Genomic DNA, 25,094 nt, shown 5'->3' on the forward strand with positions numbered 1-25,094 from the left:
TTTGACAGAATCAACCCAACTGCTCCGAGGGAAGAGGAAACCGCGCGGGGGGTCCTCTCCTCTCACCTGGGGGCTTTGGCGTCCCTCTTCAGCGCGTTGAGGTGGAAGAGCGACGGCGCCAGGCAGACCGCGATGTTGGTCGGCGTCATTTGGTTCTGGTCCACGCAGGCCACCACGTCGCGCAGGAAGAGCAGCAGCACTCGCAGCGCCATCCTGTTCTCGTCGGGGAGCAGCAAGATGGCCGCCTGGGCCGCAACCAGCTGTTGATCCTTTGGAAAGTCTTGGGAGCAGAAAGACCGTCCCCCTGTTAATCGTTTCGCAGGTCGATGGGGGGGAAACGGGTTCCTGAAACCTGCAGGAATTCATTGCATTGTCGCGCAGAACCGCTCACATTGGTAAATGTGGAGGAAGGACTCGCAGAGTTTACTGGTGAAGACGGGCTCAGGCAGGTCTCTGAAGTATTGCTTCACCATGTCGGCCACGTCGAAGGCGGACTGACCGTCGTACGAGACGCCGTCCGGGTCCGACTCCACCAGCTCGCGGAGGTACTGGATACGAGACTTCACCCCCGACCTACGGAAAAGACCCACCTGAGAGAGAGCATGAGATTGCATGTAGCGACGTTCCATCCAAAGGAGAAACAAAGACCCGCTTTGTACATTTGATGCATTGGCTCCTCACCTGGTCCAGACACTCGGTCCTCAGGTAGACCAGAGCCCGGAGGATGCTGGGAGGAAGAGGCTCCCCTGTCTGCTGCACGCTGAGGAGCAGAGGAGCCCCGAACACCCGCCGGCCTTTCGCCTCCAGCAGCTTGGTCTTCCTCAGCGCTTTAGGGACGGACCTGCAGGGGGAGGAGAAGATTTCCATGAGATTCTGGAGTCCTTTAAGGAAACAATGAAAGCAACATGGAACTCGTGCTGAGGGAAGAGTTCTGCAAACATCCGGCGAATTTGAAATCTCAAGCAGGCTGCTTTTGAAGGTAAATAGTAAAAACAAAAGATTTCTTGCCAATGTGTGACAAAAATGTCATTTAAAAAAAACAAGATTTGTACAAGGAATGTGTCGAGGTTTTTTGTTATGAACTGATATCAGCGGACCTTTAAACACTCATTTGAATGATGCGTTCAAGTAGATTCCATGTAGAAGCGAAGCGAATAAAATTCGCCCAATCAGCGTTGAGACGCTCCGCTCGTCATCACCTGCCGCGTCAATGATTCTTTACGGAGACACGTGACGGAGAGAAGCCACGCCCCCTTCTAAGGCGCGAGTGAAGCGAAACAACCCGCTTTGCTCGCGCAGCGGGGCCGTGAATTCGCTTCGCCTTTCGGTGTGAACGTTAGTTTTCTTTTCTGTGGGACACTAATGTTCTCCAGCTGAACCAAAGTAACTCCAGAAACCTCGCAGATATCTACAATGTGTTTTACTTTCTAACTCAAAAAGTCCACTCTGGACACCGCAGTCCTGTAAAAAGCAACGTTTTAAAAAAAAGAAGAGAGATCTGAAGACCTCCAACAATCATTAAATCTCACACTATCGCTCTAAATTCAGCTCCCTTTTCATCACGTCTTTCTTTTTTTTGTTCCTCATCCAAAATGGCGATTTTGAGGGAAAGCGCCTCAGCGTATCCCCCCCCCCCCCCAATCAGCGGTTAATTGCTGTGTTTTGAATCATCTCGTGCTCGCAGTGGCATCGCTGATTAAATCGTTGAAAATGACAAGAACTCAGCTAATTATCGAAGCTCGGAGAGGTTTCTTTGCTGGAGAAGTCGGCGGCGCTGCTGAGGTTATTACTCGCTGTGTTTGCATGTGTCTGACTTAATGAAAACGATCCACCACTGAGCCGGGGCGAGTTTTAAGTCCGTAGGATATTCCGTGTCCCTGCCCTATTTTGTAATTCTCTTGAGGCAATAAGTGAATATTTTTGGTAAAATACGCTTATTTTCTATCCTGCAAAGAGTTCATGAGGAGGTTCGATGGAGCACGAGGAGGCAAACGGCTCCACTTCTATTTGAATTTGAATCTAACCGGAGTTTTCTTCAAATTTGTGCAGGAACAAGTCATTTGCACTTCAGAATGCTCATTTAAAACTGTTAAACAAAACAATAGCTTCATGTTTTCGTTTTTCTGGTTCACGTGGAGTCCTGCCGTGATTCCGCCTCAATTTCGCTCCGTTTCATGTGAATTGTTGCAGCAGTTTTGAATTGCTAAACCACAGCACAGAACTACAGGAGGCCCTCTGATGCTTTTCAAACAGCTGCCAGTGAGCGGCTTTTATCCCTGAACCCCCCCCCCCCCGTCTCATCCTGAAAATGAAGCACGGATATCTGTGGAATGTAATTCCAGAATTTTTTGTTTTTACTCAATTCTCTGTGAGCATAACTCAATTTTGCATGACAGCTTATTCTGAAAACACAGTGTGGGAGGAAAAACACTGATCTCAATAAATCCATGTAAATGTGAATGGAAAGCATTCCGCATTTTCACCAAGAAACCCAAAAGCAAGACAACAGAGAAACACGAGCACCCACAACCCCCCCTGTTCTTTTCCCGCGACGCAGCTTGTTGCTCTTCAAGTTTGCTTCCACGCCGAGGAAAGCTTGTACCCGAGCCACGGATAATAGGTATGAATATTTTAATCAGGCCGCGTGAAATATTTACATCCCGCCCACCAGTCGTTTCCTCCATGCAGGTTTGAATGACAAAAAAATAAATAAATCCAGGAATACAGAGCGTTTGTTTCTGCTCGAACCTCACAGCTTTTATCACGCCATGTTCACGCCCCCCACCAACCCCCCCCCAGGTTTCTTACCAGTTCCAGCCCTGCTTGCTGGACGGGGAGTACTTGTCCATCAGAGCGGTGAGTTTGAGCAGCGAGAGCTTCTGCAGCAGGAGGAGCTGGGACACGGACTGGCCCTCCACCCCCGGACCGGCGGGCAGGGGGGGCAGGTTCTGCTCGCTGGACCGGTGCAGCTGCTGGCTCGCTCTGCTGGACACGGGGACGCGAAGACGCTCAAACGCTCGCCTGGACGCCAGGTTTGAACAAATCGCACTTCAAACACAACATAGATGTTATGAACCAATTCTAACGGCAGGGAACACGTGAGGATGTATCGACATGCTGATTCCTGATTCCTGATACCCTGGCGTACCCTTATGAAAGGTAATCAAAGTAATCAAGATCTACCCGCTGGGGAGCATGAATATCCGAACTTCCTTTGTTGTAAATCCGACGTCCCTGCACCTGTATTAAAACTCCTATAACGTTTTCCTTGTTGGGTGGGCACCCGATATTTCACGTTAGCTTTTTTGAAACTTATCCGGCAATCCATCAGCAAACAATGATGATGTGGCCGGCTTCACCGCGCAAGAGAGGCCTCATAGCTTTTTATCGCTCTATATCGCAGAACAAATATGTGACAAAAAGAGATAACAGCTGCCCTATAAAGAGCCGATCAAAACTGTGCGCCATGTGGTTACTGCTTTTATCTTTAGTGCCTCGTAGTAATTCCACCTATACTCTGGTTGGAGCCAAGGGAATAAATCACCATAAGTGTCATCATCAGCGCCCTGATGGGCACAGAGGCGTCCGCTCGCAAATATTCAGTGGGGATTCAAAGTGTCGCCTGAGCTTCTTTGAACTGAATTTTGATGCAGATCAATATCTAGCAAACAAATGAACTTTTAATTCAGTTGAAGGACAAAGAACTCAGGAACAGGAGATCCATTGTTGGCCTTCTTTTTAAATTACCCTGACCTGTGAAATATCAGATGTTCCATAACTAAACCATTTAATTCCATCTTACGTAAATGACACTGCACGCTTTCTCACCTGCATCTGGGCTGAGATGATCTGGTCTTGGGCTCTTCTCCATTCAAATGTGCCTCCTCCTGGCTCTTTACCTCCTCCTCCTCCTCCTCCTGCGCCTCCAAGTGGACGGGGCTGGGGGAAGACGGGCACGGGGAGGCCGCCGATGAGCCGCGACCAGGTGAGTCCTGGGAGGAAGATGTAGACAAGGAGGAAGAAGAGGAGGAGGAACCTCTCTGACAGTCTTCCTCGGATAGATTCTCGGTCCACGTGGACACTAGTCGTTGGAGGTTGCCGATCCTCTCCAGAACGCCGTCCAGAGCAGAGAAGACGTCTTCACCTGCCAACAATCGAGTCCCCTGGAGAGGAAAACCATTCGGAAAAGATCAACTCTCCCAATTCACCAGAACTAGTTGACTGGACAGATAAAATGGATTAATTCATCATGATTCATTTTTAATTATTGCAGATATAGTTTGATGTCACTTTTAGGAGAAAATGGCAACGACCAAATAAATAAAATATATATAAATAATAAAACCTAAAAGCCATTACCTGATGATTCCTGTTACTGATGCAGTAAGATGTCCAAATTGGGACGGTGTTGTCTCTCCTCTAGATATTTATGATTTTGTATTCGGAAAGTATTGCAGGTAGAGAACTTGAGAGAGAAGTTTAAACCCTGCCAACCTTTAAACACTTTGATTGTTGGATTGTTTTAGAGTTTGAAGTTATTAATCGATTAAGTATCAGATGTCATATTCCGCCGCTGCTAAACGATCTGAGACGTGCTTTGTTTGAAGCACATAAGGCCTAAAGGCGAATGGACGATTTGCAACCTTGAAATATATGTTAAAGATAAATATTAAAGTACTAAAATAAAGTGAGTCTCTGAACCCACCTCTGACTCCTCCCCCATCCTCTCCGCATCACTGACACTCCCCCCGCTGCCGCCTTCGCTTTTGGACAGCGGCTGGTCGTCGGGCACGTTGTCGTAGATGCTCAGCCGATGATCCAGGGCGGCGAGCGGGCTGGCGGCTCCTGCCGCCCGGTCGCCGGTGGCCAGCAAGGACGGGCCGGCGCCCTGGCAACTGTGCCGCCCCCGGTAGCCGTGGAAGCTCCCGGTCCTCCAGTTAACGGAGGTGTCGTCGATGACGGGGGAGAGAGGGCTGTGGTTGTGTGCCAGAGAGGTGGGGAAGGTTCCCGGTTTGTGCCCATTGGGGATCTGGAAGATCAGACGGTCGGGGCTGCTGTTATTGCTGTTCATGTTCTGGTTCCTGTAATCCTGAGAGGGGGAACAGATGGACGAGTGAAGGACAGAATCAAGTAATCAGGGAGTATAAAATAGCATTTATTTAACATCATTTAAGTCTCCATGTCGGCCTAAACTTCTGTACTGACCCTTCTTGAGGTCTTGTCTTATAAATATTAAGGCAAGAAAGCTGTGATGATGTCATGCTGCATTACAGTTAGCCATCTAAGAGTTTGTATTTTAGGAGCGGTGTGGTCAGACTAGTCTTGCAATAGTAGGACAATAGTGCGGCACTGCGTTAATAAAACTAATAGAAGTGTACTATTTGTAAAGCTAATAACATTCCTATCGGCCACTGAAACAGATTTAACTGATCAGTGTGCTTATAAGATAAGTAGGGCTGTCAATAGATTAAAAAAAATTAACTAATTAATCGCATATTTTGAAATACATTAATCGCGATTAAACGTTTTTTTTTTTTTACACAGTGGTGGTCCTCTGCAGGGTGGATGTTGAGATGGAAGTAGCCTAGCAGCTAGCCAGGCTCGCTCAGCTAGCTCAGCCCAGCAGTGGGTAAAGGGGTCCGTTTGACACTCACCCCTCTTCTGTTTGACACTGCAGAGGAATTCCTCTGCACGCTTCTTGTCTGTTTTACTTCCAATGCAAAAAGCTCTCTCCATCTTCAGCTACCGACTCCTCCGATCTAACTGACTGCAGCTAGCCGCGGTTTCGTTTCCGGGTTCAACTGCTTTAACATTTTATTGTTGTTCTCGGCCACATTAATCGCGTAGATTAAGGCGTTAATGTTGACAGCCCTGATATAAAGTAATTTCTGGGCCTGACCTCTGTGTTGTTCTGGTCGTTCCGGGTCGTTCCGCCATCCACGCCGCCGTTGGGGCGTTTGCAGTTACTCCGGACCCGGATGACCGGGCTCGGCGTGCTGACGTTGCTGCTGCTCTCAGAGCGGCTGCCGCTGCTGCTGGCGGTGAGAGGGGACGAGGGCGAGGAAGACGAACGGCTGTCGGGTCCAACCTGCAGGCTGGAAAAGACATTCAGGTGGGTAGATCTCTGCCGTTAGAGCTGCACACATACCTGACCTGCAGGTACGAGTCCATCACAAACGATACTCCGTTGTCAAGAAGAAGAGTAGGCAGAAGTGACTCTTGCAACTATCATCGTTTTTCATGGGATTTAGCTGCACTGCGGGGATCTGCTTAAAAAGACACTTTGATCCACAATCCTCACCTTGATGGGCCTCGCATCCTCTCCTCCTCCTGGACCTGAACCGGCGTGCCGGCCCGACTCTTGCTTCTACAACCCCCACTGTGAGCAGTGGACAGGAGGCCGGTCGGGCCCCTCAGTCTCAGCTTCTCCATCTTCCTCAGCAGACTGGTTCCCTTCTTCCTCTCTGGGAAGCAGCCTTCGGCGTCCACGCTCACGGTGTACGATGCCCGGCCACACCCGTCGGAGGAGGGGTGTCCGCTGACCGAGGGCTCCACGATCAGCGTCCTGTGGGTCAAGGAGCAGCGGGAGCAGCTCCCGCCGGTGTCCCGGTCGTGTGAAGGGGTCGCGGTGGTGGGACTCTTGCGGCGTCCGCTGCGGCCCTCGCTCTCCGTGCTGCTGGAGCTCTGGATGGAGGAGACGTCGTGGCGGTCACCGACGTCACGCGGGGAAGCGTTCTGCCGTTCCGTGGTGCTTTCAGACGAACAGAGGATGTCCATCGGGGGGTCGAGGCGGCGCCATCGGCGGTCCCGCTTGTCGTACGTCCAGTTGGGGCTGATGGCGCAGAAGTCCTCGTCTTTAAAGTCGTCTCCCTGGAAGAAGAATGAGGGGGCAAAGTGCACAAACATCTTGATTTACCACTGTTGTTTATGCTTAAACTCAAGCACAACAACATTACAGTGTGATAGAATATGCACTGACACTAATGTATGCTGTAGGCATGCACAACAACATGCAAACAGAATAGTTCATCTATATAATATAACCATTTATCATTTCAGGATGAAAATCATTGAACATCATCATATCCTTCTGCATTATCCTCATCCTTTTTTCTTCGTAGTTGTTTAGACTTTACTTTTCTCCTAGAAGGATGAACTGGAGGACGACTGATCGCTTTATATCAGCCCAAATCAAGTGACGCTTAATGGGGCGATTTCACGGTGACTCCTCCGCCCCTCGGCTCGTCTTGCCTTGATGGGAGAGTCTGTCTTTGTGTTTTCTCTCCTCACTCACCCTGCGTTTCGATCTCGGCTCCAGCCTCATTTCCACACTTTTGTTTAAAGTGCTTAATCTCCTGAAAGAGGGAGGAGAGATTAAAGTGGACGGGTGTTAGACGGACAGTGTTGTGCAGGAACCGCCGTGCACATTCTCTCTGTTTCTCATACGCATGTTAGCATACGGAATAATCCGGAGCTTATGTTTCAGAATGCACGGGTTACTATCAGAACACAAAAGCCGCTAACTTAGTTTTCAAAACACAGGCTTGTGACCAGAAGGCAGTCAGTTTAATTCCCGGCCCAGTGAGATGAATCTGAGGAAACAGCATCACCCGCCCGCCCCTCATTACCACCACTGTTGTGCCCTTGAGCAAGTCTGTAAACCTCTAACTGCTCCACCGGAGCATCTCATTGACTATGAAACAGAATGTGAAGCAGGATGTTCCTGCAAAGGAGTGAGACTATACATTTCCTTACAGTTAAAAGCGATACACAAGAGAAAAGCATGTTCACAAATTCATAACCAGGCGTCCCCGCGGACGCAGAAGTGCACCTGTGCGCCTGCGTTACCTGCAGAGGGAATCAAGGGCGTCCTCATCCAGGAAGTGGTGATCCCGCTTTGCCCACTCGATGTCAACGGGGACCCTGCAGTCTGACGCACACGCACAGACACACAATGAAACTAAGACATTGTTTGCATCATCTTGTTTTCTGCCGTGTGGATATCTGGCGATTACACTAACACCCTTATGTTTACCTTTGAACAATTGCACATACTGAGGGAAACCGGCCGCTTGCAGCCAATCGCAGGCCTCCTTGGCCTCAATCTCTGCAAACAGAGGGAAGAAAAAAACAGCATTTGATTTAATTAAAATGCTTTCACGCTCCGCACATTTTAAGAGGGCAAATATTTGCCCTTAATCAGTTGTGTGTTTATGAAGTTAGATTACATTTGCATTTGCATGGAAAAAAAAAATCCTTGACAGGAAAAGGCTGCAAGCACATGCAGGCCTTTAATTAGCTTTGACTCACGAAAGAGGCCATTAGAATTACTGCTAATTGATGGAGGCTTCTGAGAGACAAGGGAAAGCGATGTTGTTTCATGTCTTTGTCCTCTTCTCCTCTGCCTTCTATGCCTCTGGCTTGTGCACATAAAGGAGGCCGTTCTCACACGTCATGTGCTACCTATGATTAAACAATAAACACGTCACCATCATTCTTCCATTGAACCCTCTCCTTTCTTCTGAAGGGTTCTCAACACACGCTTTGTTTTTTAAGGTAGTTTCTACTGGTGCGGTACAATAAACGCTGTTGATGATGGAAACACATTTATGAACAATCCTTTTTGTGTTTTTACTGCCTCAGTTTTTGGTGACTTTTGAGAATTTTCTTTTAAAATTCCCATGGCAGCAGGATGGAAACTTGTCGTAGGAATTGTTGTCGCCCCCCCCCCCCCCCAGACGCCCCGCGGATCTGGACAGCAGATACAAAGCAGATGGCCCAGATACGTAAACACCGGGGGGGGAATTCCGCAAATATGGCAATCCTCAAAATGACAGAAGGGGAGGACGGAAAGACAGAAGTGAACGGACTTCACGCGAGTGGCCGCCAAGGAAACGAACGTCCGCACACAGAGGCGTCGCCGTGAAGTACGTTTATCCTGACCTCGAACATCGGACCGCGGCGCCTTCACCTTTCACCCGCGACGGTGGAGATGTGACATCCGAGACGGCAAAGGGATCAAGCGTGTTTGCAGAGCGCCCGGAGGATCTGCAAAATCCAGGGGATACGTGGAGGAACCAGAGTCAGAGCCACACCGGAGGGCCGAGGGGGAAAAGTCCACAACGCGTCACTCTGCTACCTCAAATGGGTCTGGTGCGTGTTCCGCTTCAGGCCAACCACGGGGCTCAGAGCTTAGAGGAGAAGCTTCTGGTACTAGATGTTTACGTCACAGTCCAGGCCTGCAGGGAAAGTCCACCGGGGGAAGTGAGCGATTAACATTTTTCGCATTATTATCTTCGGAAGTCCTCGTCGAACGAATTAATCTGAAAGAGTGAATCCAGAACTTGGATCAGAGGAGGAAGTAGATCTTGTAAAGACATATTTTAAAGCTGAAGGGAATAGTTTAATGAATCCTCGGTTCAGCAGGAAACCGTTAAATTAAATATAACAGCGTCCCGCAAAATGTGGTAAAAACTTTTAGTTGTGCAATATTCACGTTGTGCCTTCTTGTCTTCTGTCTCCACAAAAAGGAAAAGAGTTAGAATAAATGTAACCCTTCCCATGTGCAAAGGCCTTAATACTCAGCCTCCACGTGAGCGATGCTATCTTCTGGGCTCCGGTGTGACCGCGGGAGGCCACATGGCCTCTTCCAGGAAGGAGGAAGTTGTGATTTGGCCCCTCTGGGCTCTAAAAAGAGATTTGCATATGCGATTGATTAGTGCGGCGCCGCCCTGCGTCCGCGTGCCGGGGACGCGCTCAGCGGACCGGTTTGCTCCCACGTCGATGACCGCAAAGGCCTTCGGAGGAGCGCTGAATGTGTGAGAGGGAAACAGTACAATCGACACGGATTAGCAGGCCCGTTTTAACGTAATCTTTTCCTGGAGTCCAGGTTATCGTCAATAAACTCCCATCAGTCAGCGACGCACGCAGGTATGCCGGGATACTTGGCGCTCGCTCGTCCACAACAGAATAACACTCCCACCAAATGAGCGCGTTTCACGTCCCCTACGGGTGGAAGTAAAGCCTGCTATCCGACCATCAGCCACGTTGCCGAGTCCAATATTGCACTCGGGTTTCACGCCACTACGTTCCTCTGAGGTTCCCGTCAGCTCAGCGAAGCCCACGATGTCTGCGGACGCCGCCGCGGGCCCGACGGGCCGCGCGGCAACTTTTCCGATGAACCGGGACTCGAAAAATCATCGTTAAACCTGATTCTAATCGGAAGAATTGCTGCGCCTTTGTCGCGCTGATGTCGGCACTCGTCAGCGTCACGTTGACGTCACGGGTCATCGTGGGATCATCTCGCTGCCACGACAGAAGTTATTTGAGTTCATTAGCCGGAGGAAATTTGTGCTCGGACGCGGTACAAACGATTTCCCTGCACGGCCTTGGCTGAGAAATGAAGTCATAAAGGGCCTCGAAAACCAAAGGTTGACATTGTGGACGGATCGTCGCTGCGATGCGACTCAGATCTAAAGGGCCACAGGTCGATCAACAGGACAGCTGAGCAGATGAAGGATATTTCCCGCTGTACCACAATCACGGCTCCGATGACAAAAGGGAAATAGCTAAAAGGCTTCTCACGGGCTTCTTCTGATCTTCATCCCCCCCCATCTGTCTCGTTCAGTGTCCGTAAGATGTTCAGAAGTCTCTGTGACATCCTTTTTAAGGGGATTTCAAATCCCTGCCATTTGAAGACAGTGTTTGGTCACGGCTGCTGCCAGAAGGGGAATGTCTTAATGTGTCAGCAAACTGTAGTGTGATGACATCTTAGATCGACTCAATAAATGATGCATTGAAGTGAGATGGTGTTAAATGAAATGCAAGAAAAAAGTTGCATTTGTCAACTCACAAAAGGAGATTTCCCCAGTGAAACAGTTAACAATTCACAATTGCATTAATCTAATTATTAGAATTGAATTGTCTACATACATGCTTCATAATACAGATGTTTAAATCTATAAACAGGTTGCTTTTTCACGTAAAATCATGCCGTTGAAGTCTAGAGCCCTGACAAATACCGATATCTGTCTGTGCTGTAGGTTTAGCCTTTGGTGTCACTCTGGGCATTAAACATGAAACACAACAGGCTGATCTCTGGCTTTTGGCTTTTAAAATGAGTGACTTTTGTTCCTCTCGGTTTGTTGTTGTAGTTCATCATGTTTGTGAAGCCTCTTTTGGCTGCATCCGGCCCTCGTAACTCGCAGTACAGAATTGATTGTCATTTCAGAGTTGTATGTTTTTGAAAGTTTTTATTTGTACTTTAATATACTGGAATAGGATTTTCATGACCTTTCCAGCCGAGAGCGCGCACACACACACACACACACACACACACACACACACACACACACACACTGGACGTGACCTGGCTTATCCTCAGCTGGCAGGTGTATCTGCTTTAGTTCGCACACCAATAGGAGTTAATCCGTTCCTGCGTGCTGATGCGTTGCTAACAACACCGTCCGTCCCAGTGGAAAGAGTTCACATAAACACTCTCAGGTTACGGGGAAGTAAATTGGAATTTACAGGGCTAATTCCTAAAAGCAGATATGACAAAACCCCGGCAGTGTGTCACCGGCCGGAGAAAAACGACAAACCAAACTAAGCCACATGGAGAGACCTGTTTTATTATCATTTCTTTATTTTCCGTCGTTTGAGAGCGGTTCACCCGCTGTGCTCTTCGTCCAACGGCTGCTACCAATTCAACCCGGTCGTTCTCTTTCTGAATCGCCACGTGAAACAATACGATCTGTTTCACGGCGTCAACCGCTCCCTCCAATCTCCATCACGTCCACACGCCGGCGTGCGGCGAAGACGCTGCCGCCTCCATGAGACTCGGGTCCCGCTGGTGAGGGTTTGTAAACTGAAGCTTTGATACAGTTTTGCTGTTAATGGTCAAACGCTGCGCCACGTGTTCTTGTCCATGGTCACGTCCACATTTCAGTTGGTGGCTCAGCTGATGAGGGATTTCACAAGTTTTAGGCTAAAGTGAAGCGACGGATTAGCGTTTGATTTTCTCTCGAAGGCTCTAATTGGGAGAGACAGACTTTTGAAACCGCCGCGACCATCTCCATCGCCTCGGTTCACTGTCAAAGCTACTTTTTCCTCCGTAAAGTGAGGCATTGATATTCCCGTTGTGCCCCAATTGAATCTCGGTCGGGGCTTTTCCGTGTTTCACGCGTTCACTTGACACAGGAGAACGCGGCGAGGAAGTCACGCTGCAGCCGCTAAAACGGGAGGGCGAGCGTGGGCTCCGGAGATACAAAATGGAAAACCCAAAGATCAAGTTCGGGCTCATTTCCACAGTTTCACATTTAAACTCTTTCTTAGCATGTGGTCGAAATCCCGACAGCGAATGACTATTTGAAAGTTCATACGCCGCAGAAAGAGCTTCCATTGTGCTGGAGTTGAGAGCTGAGCTCGTGACGGCCTTCGAACAATGGAGAACCCTCAGAGGATGCCGGAGTGCTTCACATTCCTTTCCTGCCCCGACAATCGAGCACAAGCCCCTTTGTCTTCAGCTGCTGATACATATTTACATTAAAGATCTGCTGAAAACTAGTAGCCATGCTTCGCTTCGGCCTCGCTGAGCACCTCGTGATCGATTCCACAAACCACAGGAAGAGAGTTTAATAAAGAACCCTAAGAGCCAAAGTCTGTCTGATTGAGGCTGAAACAGAGCCTCATTAAATGCCACCATTTCAGCTAATTAACCAATCAACCCTTTAATGAACGTCATCAAGCATTAATTGTCGACTGTCATCCAAAAGAAAACAGACAGAGGCGATTGTCGTTGTCTCCCCGTGCTGCTCGTACTCACTTGTGATGAACATGCTTCTTCTCGGGTCGAGGGAAGTTCAACAAAGGTCCACGTCGCCCCCCCCCTTCCCCCCGAGAACAGATGTGGAATAAGGATATTTAAAGAATTAGGTCCAGGAGGAAAAGTCATACATCCAGTGTTGTAATAAAGCGGTGAAATCCAGTTGTTCTGGTCACGTTGGGCATCATGTCCATGAAGTCATTGTTGAAGATTTCCCCTACCACTCCCCTTCCTCTGGCCCGGACCCGACCATCTGAACGCCACGGGAGGAGGGAGGAGGGGGGGGGGGGGGTGCTAAAAATAACACTTGAGACACACGAGGTTCCGTCGCGCAGACTGGAATCGCTTTGACCATCTGTGGCTGTGGAGAAGTGAAAGAAGGAGGGCCGGCGAGTCGAATTAGTGAGATACAATCTGCGCGTCCGTGAATGCGCCTGACCCTCCCTGGGAGGAAGTGACGGATCCCACAGAAAGCCGCCTGCCCGCCCGGGTACGCGACCGACCACGGGGGGTTTGAAATTCCTCTCGAAAACACCACCGCTTAGTCAGGAGCTCCGCTGTGCCCGCGCTGAGGTCCTTCCTCGCCCTAATGGCCTGTAGCCGTTCAAGGTTTCATCTTGGCTCAGTCCGCCGAACGCCATTAGCGTTAATGGCCTTCCATTTAACACATAGGTGTTCGATTATGGGATTTTAAATGTGCAAAAGTCCCTCGGAGGAGGAAAGGGGGTCTGCGTGATCCGCTACATTAATTCCCGAGTGGAGGGTGGGTAAACAGCTAATGGACTTCTTCACAGTCATCCAGCCAGAGGAGAAGGAAATGAAAAGTTAGTTCATGTGTTAGAGGAGATCTGCTCGGGAGTAATGTGGAGTCCTGCACAGGTTCTGGACATCGGCCAGGAGGAACTTAGGCTGGGCCTTTTAATTACAGAGGTGAGGAGATGGGGAGACGCTCCTGACGCGGTGGAAGCCAACCGGCTCCTGATTGGGACGCCCCTTTAAATCCTCATCCAAAGCGCAGAGTGAGCGTGTTATTCACCCGTGAAGGTTTCCAGAATAACGCGAGAAAGTCAGAGTGGAAGGTTAAGCCTCGACATGACTCGCAGCATTTGTATTCCGAGCTATTCGCTCGGAATTTCCCTGAGTTATTCGCGTGTTTATTCATTGGGAGGCTCCCGCCGACGCCACGGAGGGGAAGCAGACGGCCAGAGGCTCCACAGCCGACACCACGCGGGCTGCAGATCAGCGCCGAAGCCCAGCTCCGGGCCCGGCCTCCGGCTCTGCTCTCAAGCTGCAGCCTCACAGGAGGAAGAATCCAACAATACTCGCAGCGGATGGGAGTTTCTGTCTGTGTGTGTGTGTGTGTGTGTGTGTGTGTGTGTTTATGTGTGGTACGTGCAACACAGTTACAGTCGGTAAGGATATGATGTGTTGTGTTGTGTTTACTCTCACAAGCTCAGCCCTGTGTGTGTGTGAGTGTATGCGATTGGGTTTACTTGGGGCTTGTAAATGTGTGTGTGTGTGTGTGTGTGAGAGTGTGTGAGTGTGTGTGAGAGAGTGTGTGTAGTCCAATCTGAATCCAGCCTCTGAGGCTTTGAGGCTGGTATTTCCGATGTGGAAGGACAGGAAGCTGCCTGCTCTCTTGAACTGTGTCCCTCCTTTTGAAAACTGCAGCACACTTCATCAGTGTGTGTGTGTGTGTGTGTGTGTGTGTGTGTGTGTGTGTGTGTGTGAGACCGTCTCTGTGTAAATTTGTGAATTAATCCAAATAATGACGTAAAAACAGATTCTTTGGTTCCAGGTTCACACGTGATTTCATCTGCTGCTTTTCTCAATTCTATTTTGTTGTTAATAACCAAGAATAACCAGTCTGACAGTGAATACATTAAATAATTCATTGTATAAGGCGGATGCAACTTTTCTATTGGATTTACCTTCAAAATACAACAACGCAATTCTTTAACACCGAATCACCGACATTGTGCTGCAGTTTGTGTGATTTTCAGCTTTATTATTTTCTCATCGTACACAATCGAACATGTGACATTGAGTCATTTACACGTCGCAGCGGATCCCCCTTCATCCCCCCCACAGCTTCCTCACACGAATCAATGACTTGATTAAATGGATGTGAAAATCGGCTCCTGCAGAAGACTCACGTGTGTCACCTTTTCTTCCAACGTCTGTGATCTGAGGTCGGTCAGACATTCAGCTTCTCGGGGGGAAAAGTCATCTGATTACAGTCCTCGAATTTGACATACGAGTGAGCCTTAAAAACAGAAACGTAAAAATCACTCACAAGTTACTCGTATTTCAAGAAAGAAGAGCAGCTTCACGTCTCTTTGGTGAGGTCAACAAACTGAGTCAAGAAACTGAGTCTCACGTCCGTTTGCCTCCTCCCAGCTGTTTCACAGCGTCTGGTCTCTTTGTGTCCTGATAACGCGCGTGAGTGAAGGCGACACTTTCACTGCCGACATGATGCCATCCGTTTTATTAGTGGCGAACATGAAACACGTCGAGGAAGACCTGCGGGTCACTTTGAGTTCCCCCCGCTATCCATCACAGCGCATCTCAAAGAACCTTCTGCTTTCCACTCAGTGGAAACGCTCTCAGCTTCCATTCACACTGCACAACAACACAACCCAGCAACGGGAAGGTGGACGAGTCAACGAAAGCCAGCGGCTGAGGACGGTCAGTCCACTCGCATACAGGGTGTCAAGGATTCTGGAGAATGTTCTTAAATCATCTGTCTGGAATTATCCAGCTGTTCAAAAATGGGGGAAAGTTGTGTTGAAGTTTGAAGCCTGAGAGACAGATGAGAGCTGCGTTAGTTTAAAACGCACATTCGGCCTCCTCTGCAATGTTGTTGATATAACAAGCAGAAACGTCTGTTTGGGGATTCACTTGATGGATGGCTTTCTGCTTGCCATCTTGTTATCTCCCTCGCAGAGTTCATCCTTATTTCCATGCCTAAACCTGCCTATTACCATACTGTCAGCTGGGGTTTCTTTTTGATGAATAGCCAGCCGCGGACTGGCCACATGCAAATGTCTGCAACTGCTTCTAAGTGTAGCTGTGACCGAAAGCACCGCGGGCAGGACATCTCCTCAGATAATTCAGGGAAAGAAAAAATATAAAATTCTCCCTCATGTGGCACAATATTCTGGTGGCCTCCTCATTTGTTTGCCGTTGTGTTAAAATTTAAAGATGAAATATATAGAAAGCAGTGTGTGTTTCCAAGCAGCCATTGGGCATCTTGCCCTGCCGAGTCACTGGGGACGGCCCACGGCTGACCCCTGACCCCTGACCCCGCCCACTCGCTCACACAGACTATAAACGAACGATTTCTCCATGCAGGAAGCAGCCGTGACTCTATGGGAATAATTCTTCTTTATCTGAAGTTCTGTTGTATGACGCGTCACACTCGATTTAGGAAAACACGTGAACATGGAGTGAGATCGAGCCGGTTGAAACCCCCCAAACACAACGTCAGCAGAGCCGACATGACAACGCGTGTCAAACAAAACACTGGAAGTTCTGTTCCCAGCAGAAAATGACCGCTGGAATTAACAGTGAACCCGGTCTGGGTGTCTCGTCTCCATTTACAGTGGTGGAATATTTCCTTGAAACGAGAAGAGAGCCCATCAAGTAGTGTGACAGGCCTTCGTCGTGTCACATCCCCCCAGACGTTTTAGCACGTTGCACAAACCGGACGGATTGTCCTGCTACACGTGCTGCTCGGATCGCTCCGACCCGGTTACGCCTGCACCACAAACCCTTCCCGTGTACTACTCATCACACCGCCCGACACCACCCGACTGTTTGCCTGTGAAGAAACGCGACCTTCTGCTCGCCAGCGCGTCTCCCAGCACGTCGACTTTCTTATTTTCAAACTCATTCCGCTAAAAAAGGAGCAATAAGTGGGATTTTGCTGCAGATCAATACCAGTAACTAAACAAATACTCCATCAACTGCTGGGCAAAAACTCACTCTTTATCGGAGCGAACAGCGCCTGTCTAGACAATAAATGACTTAATCACTAAGCAAATTGACTGTGAGCGCAAAGGAGTCATTAATGAAACGTGTAAGAAGATTTGTTTTCTTTGGGCTGTTAATTGCAAACAAGTAGAAACATAAACGTTGAATTTAATATTGTAAAAAGGAGTTGGTGTTTCCAGTGATAAATTAAAATGGTTTTGATTCATTTTGTTAAACCTGATGTTAAAAAGGTATAACCAAATCGTTTTATGATTGGAATATAAGCAACGGCATGTTTGTGTCATCAGTTGTTTGTTCAACTTTGTGCAATTTAAATCAACCACATTCATTAGTTTTCACAGGCAGACGTTGGTTTCAAAATATCCTGTAACAATAGACGAATGTATGCTGCACGCATTAAATACGGATCGATCGAGCCACGGAAGTGCTCAATGAGAGGAAACCTCCCCCCCCGGGGGCCATGAACCTCTGATGCAAACACTGACTGACTCCAGAACAAGAACGACAATTAGGCCGCTGCGTTATTGCCGATTCATAATCCACTTCTGTGGTGCGAAGGAGGAGCTGCCGATGTCCAATCTACACCTTCTGATGCTCTGGATCTGCGGGCTTTCTTTCGAGAGGTGTTAATGGAAGAAGAAGAAGGGGGGGGGGGCAGGTCAGACTTGGCTGTCTGCCCGAGACGACACCTAATTTTCGGGGTGTTTTTGGCCCTTTGAGGGGACCTGGACACACAGCATGCGGATCACTCGTCCACTCTCGTTCTCTCTTTTCATCCCATTTAGTCTGTCCGTCTCCTTCCGCCGGTGTCTCTCTGTGAATCTACGTTACTTTTCCAATGACAGCCAATTACAACCAACCCCCCCCCCCCCCGAAAAAAAAAGAAAGACGTGTCAACACCCACAAAAACCTGCGGCCGTTCTCACTTTTCCTAAAACACGGCTTTCTCTTTTTTTTTCTGCGGTCTGTAACTTCAGCACCGGGTTCAGAGGACTCGAATACGTGAATTTAACACTTGTTTAATCCGAGCTTCGTCTCCGGAGAGCTCGTACTGTACCGAGCCGCGTCGTCGATCTCCATGAATCACAGCGAACATAATGAGGCGCAGGGAGGCCGATAAAATACGTTCACTTTTACCTTAATTGCCACGGCGAGGAGGCACCTGAGCTTTGGGGCCTTAATCCCTCTGACATTTCCCTTGAATGCCAGACTTAATAATACGAAGCCTGGCGCACTGCTAATGGATCAATGCGGCTCGGAAAACAGCAGGCCTTTAAAAAGTTCAAGTCCCTTGAAGGGGATGTGAAAAATAAACATCACTTAGTGGTGGAATAGAGGGAGATTTACTTTTGCACCTTCTTCGCACTTCTTGGACACACAATAGGGCTGCTGACAGCTTTAGAGGACACTTGTCTTCAGACTTTAAGCGTTCGCAAACTGAAAGCGCCTTTAAACAAATCCACAGCAATGAGCTCCAAGACCCGCTTGCATGAAGTAAAGTGTGAAACATTTAGCAGTGTCATAAGTGACATTTAAATGCAATAAAAAAGGAATAATTTCACATTAAAGAAAATCCATCCATGACAGTCTGAGATGTACGAGAGAAAAAGATATTCTGGAGACTGCGGAAGTCTGGCAGGAAAGAATTAAATGAGAAGACAGTAAATTGGCAATCCGTGTCGATTAATTACTCTCAGTTTCATGTGTAATGTCCAACTTCATTTAGACAAACTAATTTGCAGTCAAACAAGCGCGCCGCAGAAAGAAAGACAATGACTCACAAGACGAGTCCTAAAACGTATTCCTCCCTCGGAGAAAATTCCAAGTAGAAGACAATCGGGGAATTTCAGCGATTCGTTGAAATCGCTCATGAACAGATCCGTCCGTATGACTGAACGACGCTCGAGGCCACGAAGGGAGTTTATTTGACCTGATCACATTTCTGCTGTGACCTTTAAACATGTGTACGATTGGACGCCCGAAAACCTCGAGACTAGTTATTATCTACTGACGTTCATTTTCAAACAGACAGCAAACGTTAAACACAAAAAAAAAGTCCCCGGCGTCATTAAAGACGTCACTTTTATGAAACTCCGTTAAGTCCTCAGGTTTAGATTGCACACAGTTAAAGAGCAATACGTGCACGCAGGGGGCGGACTGAAAGCAGACATCAATGTTATTTTCCCCTTGAGGTTGTCTCATAAATTATTCCATGTGAGATCGTATAACTCCCACATTTACTTACAGACGGCCTCCATCTGTCGGGGGAGGCGACTACCGACCTTGGAGCACAGAAACGTCTTTGTCTTTACCGTCGATGCCAATGCGTTTTCCTTTACACCTCTTATTTCACACATTGTCCGGCTCTTTCCTCATGAATTGGGAGGAAAAAAGAGGTCAACCACTGACATCTTCATCATCAGGTCCATCTGATGACCTTATTGGATGCAGATGGAACTAATCCTCACACTGTGAATCTGTGGTGGACCGACATTATGACCACAGGTCCACAAAGCGTGTGTTTTTTTTTTTTTTCCGCATAGAAATTGCGGTTGAGGCTTTTTCGCTAAAGTCTACTCCATATATGAGACATTTCCCCAAACATTTTGTACACAGCTCGCCTCCCCCAAGCCCTGATCCTCGCAAACAAGCCGCCTCCTCGCGTTACGAGGGTTCGGAAAGAAGACTCTGACAAAAAGGTCAGGCCACCTTTTGCTATTGAAAATCGTTGGCTGCTAAAGATCGTGACATTAACAGGTCCGAGCCGAGAGGCCACAAGAGAGCGGCAGCGGGGCAGAGATGAGGCCGCGGTGGACGGACGGAGGGATGAGAAGAGAAAGAGGTCGAGTACCAGAGGATGAGAGGCAAAGAGAAGAAGCGAGGGTGGATGACATTAAGAAGAGAACACTGAATGAATAAAGTGGAATAAAGTATTCACATGTTTTTACTTGAACGTTGAAGACCTGCAGCTTCTATCACGATCCTGTATCCCCCTTTTAGCTTATTTCTTCTCAAATAAGGTTTACAAAGTTCTTCCCTCCCGAGACCCAAAGGTTATTAACATAGAGGTAATAATTATTGTGGCTGTTCCACCGTCTGACATTTACAGTTTAATATTCTGTGTAAATCACTGAAGAAATCAGACAATTTCGGACAAAAACAACTCCTGCTGCCGCAGACAAAAACAAGCACAAACGCATTCAAGACATCATCTTCATCTTCATCATCATCATCATCATCCAGAAAGTGGTCTCCAACACTGACTCCTACATAAAGCGTCACCCAAACACTCGAATCATAAAAGGTACAAACACGGAGAGAATAACTCATTTCATACTCGTCAACCACTTGAACTTTTCCTTCATGTTTGTCATCAACGTGGTTGAGTCTCTCTTCGTGGAAGCGACCCGCTCCGCTCCGCTGAACTGTTTAATGTGTTTAAAACACGTTTGAAAACATGAACGGTTGAGCTACAGCTTTTTGCCCCACAGAATTAATTTTCAACCCACAGTGAAATGAGGCCAACGTGCTAAAGGCTGAAGAATTAGACACGCTGAATGTAGGCTGACGCTGCGTTAAAAGGAGCTCACTGGAACAAAATGATTAGAGAGAGAGAGAGAGACGAAGCCACGCTCCCTGTGTGTGTGTGTGTGTGTGTGTGTGTGTGTGTGCGGGTAAAACCTTCAGCACAAACCTGGAAAATCCTCTCAGATGTGGTCTGAGACCCAGTACCTGCGGTCCTGTGCAGATACAACAGAACTGGGTCGCTCAATATCCCGCCGCTGCTCACGCGGGCGATTTATTGACTTCAGAATCGTCAGATCGCAATTGAAGACGTGACGGCGTCCTGCTGACCAGGGTGTCGCATTCTGCGTGCGGCCTCACCGACGGGTTGTGATCGATACAGTCACTCCACTGTCACCGAGCACCTTTTGAAACGTTGTTGTTATCAGATCACGTCATCGTGTCCTTTCACGCACACAGAAGTGACGCTGCCCCGGCGTGGAGCCGCATCGCGTCTCTCACAGGCCGCTCAAATGTAAAATCAATGTGCACCGAGGAAACTCTTCGGTGTTAATCCGTCTAAAACAAACGTCAAAAAGCAGCGGGATTCTTCTACCACCAACGTCCAAATGGCCGATTGGGTTGCCGGCAATTACATTTCTCTGTTGCAACCAGGTTGCAATATTTTGTGGCAACAACTCAAGGGATTACCACCAAATTAGGGGAATCCATTAATAACTAAACCGATGACCTTCTGACTTCATGCAGCTCAGTCATAAGGTGAATTTATTAGGTGTTAAATGCTCTGGTTTATGGCTAAATACATACGTGCAACAGCAATGACATCCTCGTCGATGAAATGGAGGCATTACAAACACAAATAGCACCGCAGCTAAAATAGGGAATAAACGATGGTACGCTTGGTATCATTACAAAGTAACGAGTTACTAATTTGTTCGCGATCAAGTCAACTACGTTAAATGCCAGTTAACTAGAGGCAAATGTAAATATCATAAGATGGATGTTTTCATTACGAACCTGCTGTGAAAAACTTCACGCCTTCTGTGTGAAAAGCGAGCAGTGTTTTGATGATTGCCCAAATGTGTCAGCAGCAGCTAATTAAACGTTGTGGGAGACTATGGGCTCACCGTGGTGCATAATTACTGGAAACATTCCCGGGCCTAATTGCAGTCAACATCCACTGGTAAGGATCAGTGTTTCATGAGGCCTATTTGGGGAGATTTCAAACATTTCTGCACACACAGAGGTGTAGTCTCTCGATTATTTGGAGTCATAAAGGGAAAAGGCTTTCATGTGCCGTATATATATATCGTATATACATCGGGTCTGGTGGTCTTGGCATCAGGCCGTTAAGGGAAGGAACATAATTACATTTTCCTTAGTTTGTGTGACTCTCGAAAAGCGCACATAAACTCCAGTTCACCTTCCCCGAGTCAATCGTTGTCAATCTTCAAAAGCAGCCAGTCCCACCAGGGGGGGTGATTTTGCACCTGTTTTGTTTAAATTTCTTCCTTCTGACTCGGTAAAACCTTCGGGAGAGAGAGAAACCCCCCCCCTCGAGTGTGCAGCCTGAAGCAGGTGGAAGTAACTGGCAGCACACCGTCAGCAGTTGGTGAAAATGCTGACCAACAAAAAGACAAAAACACTCCATCAACTGCACATTAAAGAATCAATACGGTGAGAAACAAAACTTCACCGTATGAGGGGCCGGGTGGAAGCTGCTGCTGTGGTGGAATCTAAAACACACCTCATCACGGTGGTGCAGATGGACTGTCGTACAGTTTCTCCATTAAACAAATCCACACCTGACAAGCGTTTAATCACTATTTCTTAACCGTGTAAGAAACGACATCTTGGGATTTGCAAGAAGAGGGATGTAAACCAATATTAGGACCCTCGGAGGACTAAATTAACTCTGTGGTGGAATTATTGAGCACAAAATAGGTTACATTATTTCCCACACTGACAGGATACTCACATATCCAGTAAATATACACAAACACGCTGTTTTGTTGTTGTCGAACTGTAAACCGTAACAATGATTTGATTGATGAACTCTGATTGTCTCACTGTTTGACTCTAACGCGACACTGGGAGGCCGGCGACCGCCACTACAACATGACATTCATTGTAATTACTTATGTAATCGTGAGTGTGCACTGTGAACTAATTGCTTCGGCCCGTATTGGGTCTATGGTGGGAGTTGACCTCTGACCTCATCGTCTGGTAGTTATTACCAGCCTCCGCAAACATTATAGACCACATTTCATTTCGACATAAGATGCCCCACAAACATTCTCTAGACTAAGGGCTTTGTTTTTTAAATTAAAATGTGCTTTGGCAGTTTTCCCCACGTTTAACTAATAACTTATAACATAACTAATAGTAAATATCAATATACACTTGTGATAACATCATGGAATCCAGTGCATCTTAAATCAATCAGGTTCTTGGTTACAGGCCCTCTTCACCTGCTTAGAATATTACTTTGAGTAGAGCTGTCACCAAAAAAAGCATATTATTATAAAAAAGTGAGGCACTTCTTCAAGCTGAAGAAAAAAATTCAACCAGATTTTTAAATATTTCAGCACCATCAGCAAGATTATACTTTGTTACCAAATACCTGCAAAACTAATGCCAATCCAATCAGCCCAAGTCGTCTAAGTACTGTTGTGTTAAGGGTTAAAAACAATGTATAACTGAAAACTTATTAGAGAAACGAAATGGATAAATATGACTTTTATAAATACAAATATGATGTAATATTGTATTTAGTACCTCTGTATTTAAAGCCATGAAAACTGTTAAAATACCAAAATGGCAACGTTTTCTCGTTCAAAAGAACGTTGTCTCTGTTCCACACAGAGCATTAAAAACAACCATCGCGATCGGTCCGCCATCATCTGATCCAACATTTTCTCCCATAAAAGCTTCCGGGACTCAAACTGAGTGGCTGCTAAGAGCAGCAAGAAGCTTTGACCCCGATGCTGTCAAACAGCTAAAGCTCCTCATCACAGGTGCAAAAGGTTTCTGCTGCCAGGCCGGTTTCTGTCCGATTCACACGCACACACACACAGAGACACACACACGCACACACACTGCTGTAGTGCAGCTCGCCTGTATCATCACACTCGGCTGATTCTGAAATCTGATCAGAGTTGATGGGCCTCTAAATGACTGTGAGAGAAAATGCAGGAATCCATTTGTGTGCGTTTGTGTGTGTGTGTGTGTTTTATAAAAATGGACGACGTACGGAAAAAAAGAAAACAAATTTATTATTACACGTCATCACGGAGCTACTTTATAACAACAATGAATAAGCCACGACAAACACTCTTTAACAGCATGTGACACATAAACAATTTCTAACACTAATAATTGTACATTTATAAAAATGACCTCGACAAAATCCGACGTAAGTTGGATCAGACAACGATTTATTGCAAAGTCTGACGGGCCTCCGATGGCAACACTAGCAGCCACAACAAGCTAACGAGCTAAAAGGCTAACGAGCTAACGAGCAGAAACAGCCGTTCGGTGGCCGCCGATGCTTTTCGGGGTCAATGAATTAATGTGTCTTCTTGAAAAAGTAATATCGCCACGTACCGGGAAACCGTCAGAATCTTTTTTAAATACCGCGATACGGATCTTTGGCCGAACCGCTCAGCCCTCATAGAGACCATCGCGCAATAACATCATTAGCGCTGCTTGGTACGTGCTGTCCCAGCCGGACACACAGACACACACACACACACACGCACACAGTCTTAAAAGGTGAAAAGAACATCGGCCACACACGGCTGTGCTTAGTGGGATCCCACCGCTTCAGTTTGTTGTCTTCATTCTCAACTGTGATTGGCTCAGCTGTCTCAGAGCAGCGAGACCGTGATTGTGTTTATTAATCACCACCTACTGTGATTTATATCCACTCACCCCCTGTAACCCTGGAGACGCCCACACAGTTCACGTGCCTGCATCGCACTCGTAATTGTGCGTGTAATAGGTCCTTCAAAAACGTGTTTTAGGGAGAGCGTTGGGTAATACATTATGCCATTGAGAATACAGAGGTGTCTGTGTGTGTGTGTGTGTGTGTGTGTGTGTGTGTGTGTGTGTGTGTGTGTGTAAGGAGCCGGGAAAATATCATGTCGCTCTGCTTGTGATTTATGGGCCCAGTCATGCAAAGAGATGAAAACCACAGAATCGTACCGCCCGCACACACACACACACACACACACACACACACAATAAGAGACAGAAGCTAATGAAGGGACATAAAGTGAATTATTTGGCAGAGTTGCTGTTTATTCAAAGTGCAGATGTATGAGCACACTCTTTATTTTAGAATGAACTCCACATGTGAGTGTCCCCCAGGAGGAAGGTACAGATCCTAGATCTTCATCCTTCTCACTGGCTGATCTGCATCGCGCGTCCTGAAGGTTTAAATCGTTTTTAACTATTTCCACGTCGCAAAGAAATACCGTTTTTTGGCAAAGGGCAGCGAAGAGGCCCGGAGGAAATAAACGCATATGGAAAGAAAACGGCAGGGGACCTCCAGAGAGCATAAACAGAGCGCTGATACAAATCCCAAATAACAAAGCGGCCCCCTCCCTCCTTCCGCCCATTCTACGCGGCGTGCTGCTGTTGATTCACCCCGCGGCCTTTCGGCCCCCATATCAGCGTCTCGTCTTCCCAGACTGTCCCGCCGCCGCCGCCTCGTCCGACCCGTCACAGCTCCTAAGCTGATTCTCAG

General features: G+C 47.5%; 1 protein-coding gene across 6 annotated transcripts in view; it reads right to left on the reverse strand.

Moving 5' to 3' along the window:
• LOC120822358 (rho GTPase-activating protein 7) overlaps nt 1-25,094 on the reverse strand; it is a 47,133-nt gene that overhangs the window by 5,925 nt on the left and 16,114 nt on the right. The window contains exons 1-12 of one of the 6 annotated variants that reach the window (XM_078106892.1): nt 14,980-15,043; nt 8,036-8,107; nt 7,849-7,930; nt 7,295-7,355; nt 6,302-6,870; nt 5,900-6,095; nt 4,706-5,089; nt 3,829-4,163; nt 2,809-3,021; nt 682-841; nt 392-590; nt 67-280 (exon numbers count right to left, since the gene is read on the reverse strand). In XM_078106892.1, coding sequence (XP_077963018.1) covers nt 67-280; nt 392-590; nt 682-841; nt 2,809-3,021; nt 3,829-4,163; nt 4,706-5,089; nt 5,900-6,095; nt 6,302-6,870; nt 7,295-7,355; nt 7,849-7,930; nt 8,036-8,107; nt 14,980-15,028 — 2,534 coding nt within the window. In that variant the 5' untranslated portion in view covers nt 15,029-15,043. Of the gene's footprint in view, nt 1-66; nt 281-391; nt 591-681; nt 842-2,808; nt 3,022-3,828; nt 4,164-4,705; nt 5,090-5,899; nt 6,096-6,301; nt 6,871-7,294; nt 7,356-7,848; nt 7,931-8,035; nt 8,108-12,823; nt 13,196-14,979; nt 15,044-25,094 lie in introns of those variants that run through there. The other 5 variants (XM_078106893.1, XM_040181964.2, XM_040181963.2 and 2 more) reach the window with 5 other exon arrangements.

This window comes from Gasterosteus aculeatus, chromosome 7 (assembly GCF_964276395.1).
Source record: "Gasterosteus aculeatus chromosome 7, fGasAcu3.hap1.1, whole genome shotgun sequence".
NCBI classification, from domain to species: Eukaryota; Metazoa; Chordata; class Actinopteri; order Perciformes; family Gasterosteidae; genus Gasterosteus; species Gasterosteus aculeatus.